The sequence below is a fragment of the Liolophura sinensis genome, chromosome 12 (genome assembly GCF_032854445.1).
Source record: "Liolophura sinensis isolate JHLJ2023 chromosome 12, CUHK_Ljap_v2, whole genome shotgun sequence".
NCBI lineage: Eukaryota > Metazoa > Mollusca > Polyplacophora > Chitonida > Chitonidae > Liolophura > Liolophura sinensis.
In genome coordinates, this window is record NC_088306.1 from 10,455,161 (window position 1) to 10,461,507 (window position 6,347).

General features: G+C 37.5%; 1 protein-coding gene across 3 annotated transcripts; it reads right to left on the reverse strand.

The window, feature by feature from the left end:
* Window positions 1-944: 944 nt before the first annotated feature.
* Window positions 945-6,108, reverse strand: LOC135479183 (uncharacterized). 3 transcript variants are annotated; one of them, XM_064758964.1, is made up of 3 exons: window positions 6,051-6,088; window positions 4,588-4,745; window positions 945-3,709 (listed from the first exon to the last, which is right to left on the reverse strand). In XM_064758964.1, exon 3 carries the CDS (start codon window positions 3,673-3,675, stop codon window positions 3,175-3,177), a length of 501 nt encoding a protein of 166 aa, XP_064615034.1. In that variant the 5' UTR covers window positions 3,676-3,709; window positions 4,588-4,745; window positions 6,051-6,088; the 3' UTR covers window positions 945-3,174. The 3 variants fall into 3 exon arrangements, with proteins under 3 accessions (XP_064615034.1, XP_064615032.1, XP_064615033.1); XM_064758962.1 differs by lacking the exon at window positions 4,588-4,745 and having other exon boundaries at window positions 6,051-6,108; XM_064758963.1 differs by lacking the exon at window positions 4,588-4,745 and having other exon boundaries at window positions 6,056-6,095.
* Between the last annotated feature and the right edge of the window lie 239 nt (window positions 6,109-6,347).

Here is a 6,347-nt window from a genome sequence, read left to right on the forward strand (position 1 = left end):
ATGTCAGCCGAAGGGGTCAGTAAACGGACATGTGAATGTGCACCAAAATCTCCGGCGTTGTAAACGGCAGGGATGTAGAAAGACAGTGTCTCGCGGCGGGCGGGGGGAGGGAGGTGTTGAGGGAGGGATTTCCCGATAGCCAGTAAAGAACCAATTTCGAGGTAAAATTGTACTTCTAGAAAGTGTTAGGTATGCAAAAAAAAAACTGCCAAATAGACCTCCCAAAAAGTAGGTTAGAACAGTCCGTTATACATGATCTTTGATCTACCAAATCAGTTTGGTCATATCTGCTTCAGAAGATCTGAGGATATTTCACAAAACTACCAAGTGACGTATGTAGTATTCAGAAAGAACAAACTCACGAAGTCTTCGACAAACATTATTTAAGTCGTGACGACAGAGCTTTCGGATTTCCAAATGACTTCCGCGATGTGGACCTACGTAGAGTAAAACGTATTGAGAAATCTGGGATAGCTCAAGTTTAAGAGACGTCAGAATAAGACAGCATCTCGATCTTTGAACAGAAAAAAAATTTAACACCTTTCAAGATACACATGCATCTGGGTCTCCTTGTGGCCCTGAAAGCAAGAATGGAGTACGGTACAACAGTAATATCCACGCACCATACATATGTTCTTGTACATCGTATAGGACTTCCCCCCCCCCCCCCCCCCCAACACCTGCTCCGCGAGTTTCCCACACGATCATCATTTTTCATCTCTCAACTACATTTCTGCCTGGTGCAGCGGATTTGCGTCAGGGAAGACAGAATAACTTACTCCAATATCCTGATCAAAATCCAACAAATCCAACTATAATCCCTGGCATTCAGAATCAAGGCTGGCCTCTTAATCTAGATAAATGTTTGTGCACCTACATGTGTTGTATCAAACTTCTCCAATCCCTCCACAACGCCATGAATTCTAACCGTCTTGTTTATATACAGTCCAAAAGATTACCTTGGAACTCGTGCTTTATTTTGTTCTACTTCTGGTCAATTTTATTCAAGTACATGTAGTTTAATTTCATAGCAAATCACCCAAACACCTAGGCCATTATTACATATGCATATGGCATAAAACCATTGGACTCCAAATGAACTTTACACCTCAAAGAGTTACTGTGATTGACTTTTGACGCGATACTGGTATAAACAACTGAATAAACAGAAACATATTAAAAAAATATAAAATAAAAAATCTTCCTCTCTTGTTTTGCATAACAATACTGGAATAACACTATCACATATCAGAGGCATGCGCACATGTATGTATTATACATTTGGCTTGTACCTGATTAAATACGAACTGAAATATGTTGAAAATACAAACAATAAATTCACATTTGTCATTAAGTTTTCATTAAGGCAGCTGGAGAGTTCTCTTTGTTATAATGAGTAGCACAAATGCATATTGCAAAACCACAAACCACTTAATACTAAATTAAAATCTAACGTTTCAAGTCAAACGTTGACTGAATCAGTATAGTTTAAATTTAAAAATAAATGTAAATCAATGTTTAATCATATTACTTATAGTGCTAAGTACACTGAAACAACTAACATTTGGAAATGCATCCCCAAACATGCAGAGTCTGGGTGAAATAATACATTCTATGTGCTTTGTACAGTGTACAGTACTATTACAGCGCCACCATGAAAACAGGTTTGTTGGGTGTAACCCAACTGACCCTCCAGAAGAGTGCCTTTTAGTTTTTTGGATTTTTTTCTATTTTGAAATTTTTTTTTCTTCTCTACGTTGATTTCTCTAAATCTTTATCTTTTTTATTAGCCAGAATATTTGTTATTTCATCTTCTCTGTCATGTTATGTTAAAGGTCATGCCCAAGATATTTTTAACAATGGCTTAAGAGATAGGCACACAGATGAAAGAAATCCCTTGCACCTCCCGACTTATCCTTGTCAGACAGCAAACATGCAGTCAGGTTAAAAAAAAAAACAAACAACACACAGCAGAGTTACCTCCTCTTGGAATTTTGGAACAGACCTAGTGTGTCATGTGACTTGAGGAAAATGTCAGGCTGCATGTGATAATTTACAGATCACCTGAATCGCCCTGATCCAGGTACACGAATGACAACTCTTTCCTTTAGGAACTTCTCAAGTGCACAAATGTGCAGCTTTTCTTTTCTCCATGATTTGTCTATGAATTTAATTCTTCTGCACGTGCAATGGGTTCCTGTATTGAAAAATGTTTCTGAATATAAAATCTAATGTAGTAACACCATAGCCTACAACCATGTTGACCTGCTTTGAAACAATGCTGTCTGCACAAGACTATATCTACCCAGCACTGAATTTCAAGCAAATCTGCTAAGTGCATTTTGATATTCATACATTTGTTTCATTTCATAAATGTATCCTAAAAAAACTTTTCATTAACGGCTGTACAGCATGAGTACATTCTCACTAAAACAAGCACATATTTAAATAGCTCAGTACTGTCATTCTTCAACCTTTTCCGCATTTTGCATTGAGACTTGACTGATAAAATTATACTTCTTGTGAAGCCGTGCAATTCATCAATGCAATCAAGGTAATTTTGTCTCCAAAAATCAAATTAAAAAAAAAGTGCATAAATTGAGCTGAATTAAGACTGGCTACAGTATCCTACAAAATGTTAATGCACTCAGGCTCTCTTATTATAAAGCACATTAGTTTATTATTAAAGTTCATGGCAGGTTTGACCTACCGACAGATTTATTTAGTGGTCACTGCAGAAGATAGTTATCTGGGGTAAGTACTGTAAACAATAATAAAAGCTACATTTTCCACATAAAAAGTATGAGGGAATGATTTATTTCAGGCATCAAGGTGTTATCTACTATAAAAATTGTAACTGGCTTGTGTTTTACTTACAGTGAACATGTAATAAAACCCCTACAACCTATAAAAGTAACAATAAATGGCCAATATCTATACTGTTTTCATCGAAAAAGGTAAAAATTACAACAGAATAATGCTACCACCATAATTCATCACCCAGTGTAAAGAAAGAAAAAAAAAACACCAATAAAAATTACCGAGAAAATAGGAATGCGTGCTATGTTAATTAATACTCGGATCCTGTTTATTCTCCATGAGCCTACTGAAACTCTTTTCCAAACATCTAAATGTCTGGACTAAGAAGACTAAGAACTTGGTTTCTGGCTTATTCTAACTGAATCCTTGCCAATCACTCAGTTCTGATTCTTCTTCCACTTCTACACGAATGACATGAATCCCTTTCTTCAAAGATGGTTTCCCCTTCCCTTTGCCAAGGACTCTAGCTTGGAAAGCTAATGTTAGCTTTTTTGTACTGTCTGAGGCACTTGTTAATACAATGTTTTCGCGCTGCAACTTTTCCTTATTGGCCGCAAACTCTACTGTGACCTCGTGCCCTTTCCTTTCTTCTGATGGTGTGATGTCTGTGACCTTGACATTGATGTTCTGCAGCGGATCAGCCTCCACCTCTTCCCCAAGGTCATCCTTGATGGTGAATTTCACCTGGTAGACATGCTGGAACTGGAGAAAGCCCAAGTGAACCTCAAGGGTGTGAGCCTTCCTGCCGGGTCGAATAACGATATCAGCCTCATGCTCCTGAAACTGGTCTTCCGAAAAGTGGACGTGATTTTCACTGTGGTCACTATGGTAACCAGCCTCTTCAGAAGCCTGCATTTCTACTCTTATGGTAGAATGCCTTAATTCAGACCTGGAAGTAGAAGAAAATAACACAGTTCACTGACTTTTATTAATATAGAAACCATGGGGAAAAGGTGCAGCACAGAAAAAATGACACTCACTCAAACACAAGGTTACTGCATTTGACCTATAAATTCCCCTCCACCCTCCTACCAAAAAAAATTAAACGATAACAAAATATTGCCTTTGAGGATGGGATTCCAATTGAATAATTATGTACATTTCATAGAAACCTCGAAACACTTTTCCATACCAAGAATAATGAGAAAGTTACCTGTTGTCATTGATGGCATTTAAGATCAAATACAGTAAGATTACAATCACATATGCACCCTAATTTGTCAAGGTTATTCTCTTGGCCTAAAAGAAATCCATCTTGAGTCATCAGCCCCTAAGGTTATCAATATTGGCTGGAATCCTCAGGTAACCAGGGACAGTCATGTTTCCTTGCTCTAGCCTCCCAGTGCTGAGTACCAAGCGAGGCAGCAGGAAGTACCTGACCCAGGTTTGTTCCCTGGGCTCCTGACTCTAAAACAGATGTTCTAACCATTAGGCTATCAAAATGGCCCCATATGAATCAGACACTGCATACTAACAATACGAACTCTAACAGAGGTCAATTCCCCAAACCCTTGGGGTCTACTGGACATTTTCTCAATTTACAGTCTCCAGCCAAGCGGATTACGTTTTGTTGCCCCACAATCCACTTTTATTCTGTTCAAATCGGCCATTTGGGGACAGCATACCTAACAACATTTTGAACAGGCAGCTATGTTTACCATTTCGAAGCTTTCCTAAGTAATCTCTACAGTAGAGACTTTTTGACATAAAAATCATCAGAGGTCAATTTTCTATAACCTTAGATACTTTCTGAGAAATGAGACTTACTAGAACACAGGCGGTTTTGTGTATTTGGATCTGACATAAAGGTATTCACATGCTGTTATAACCAAAACTATTTTTTAATGACGTCAAGTCCCATGGTACGTTTCCACAAGGCGTGGTACTTGAGCGTCACTTTCATACTTTGGCAGGAGGTGAATGCGCTGAAAAAGAGGGGAGCCAACAAAGTTTAAAAAAAAATTTATGGTAACAGAATGTGAATCTAAAGTGAAATGAACTGTTAATTATATGGTATTTGTACTATACTACATATGAAGACTATTGGTTTTGATTTTGACAAGGTTTTTGTCACACACTTACAACCAAACGCTAAGCAAGATTTAATATGCGGTAAACCTGACTTATCAGGGATTGCTTCTCTCTGTGACTCTCACAACTGAGTTGCTCGATCAGAGTTACCTCACTACGCAACAATGGTCTAACCAAATTGTGATCCCTTTGACTAGGGATAACGGTGTAAGGAAGAAAACATTATCATATGAAAGGGTTTTGGGAATCAACCTCTGTTAGATATTATATTGTTGGTTGGATGTAAATTTGTGACAAAAAACTTGGTCAAAATTAGAAACCAACAGTCAGTATGTGTAGAATAGTGCACTTACCACAAAAGTATTCGCAACCCTTGTAAACATGTTTGGCTTCTCACATAACATGAGTACCTCTATGTCAGATTTAACTCACAAAAAAAAAAAACAAAAAAAAAACAAAAACAAAAAAAAAAAAAACAAAAACAGAAAAAAAACAGCCTTTTTTGAAACAAGAAACTTTCTGAGGAAATGTCTAAGGGTATAGAAAATTATTTTCCTGAACCTGATCAGACCTGTATGTCATAACCTAGGAGTGGTTTCAGATTAAATTGTAACAAAAGGAACAGATCAGAATGATGTTGTGACACAAGATAATTTTATTCTGAATGACACTGGCGAGGGTTTTTGAGGGAAATACACTATAATTTGGAATAGGTTTAAGAGTGTTTACAGGTCTGAAAAGTATTACATAACCAGTGACAACAAAGAAAAAGATCACGTGGTCGGGTACACCTTGAGCCTTTGGCATCGGACCTCAGGTGCAGGTGGGGCTAGACCAGGTAGGGCCTAGCTTGGATAGGCTATCGTTAGTATTCAACGTGTGGCCATATTAATTAGGCCAGATATTTTGCTACTACGACAGTTAATAGGTTTATCGGTGTAGGAAATATCGACATTTTGCTATTTACAGAAAAAATCAGCCATAAAAAGGAAAAACAACTCAACAACAGAACATCCTGCTAACATGTGTTGTTGTTGTTGTTACTCAAGTCAACTGGGCAGAAGGTTGTCGGCAAGATTTAAATGCCGTCATGATTTTTGTTATGTACGCTAAGCTCAGTTGAAAACACAAGAGCATAAACTGCTTAAACTAGGTTTTCGTTTGATGTTGCTATTAATGATTCAACAAAACAACCAAACCTCACAAATGTAAATAAGAATTCGGTGTCCTTCACATGTTACGGTACCGCCGCTAGATGGCGGGAGAATGTCATTGTCGCCGGAAGTGCGCTCTATTTGATCCGAAAATCCTTTGATTTGAAAGTTTTCTTAAATATTTCATTGACCTCTAAAAAGACAGTAGATATTTATTGCATCACATTTATTTTGTATGAAGTAAAATATGTAACTTAAGTGAAAAAAGTAGGTGCATTTTCGAAATTCATTTTTTTCTTCCGTGTTCGTGTTTAACTTTCAGGTTTTGGATAGATCCTGCAA

What these genes read in the sequence shown, in the direction of transcription:
- LOC135479183 (XM_064758962.1), bottom strand. Translation starts at nt 3,675, where the DNA reads ATGCAGGCTTCTGAAGAGGCTGGTTACCATAGTGACCACAGTGAAAAT.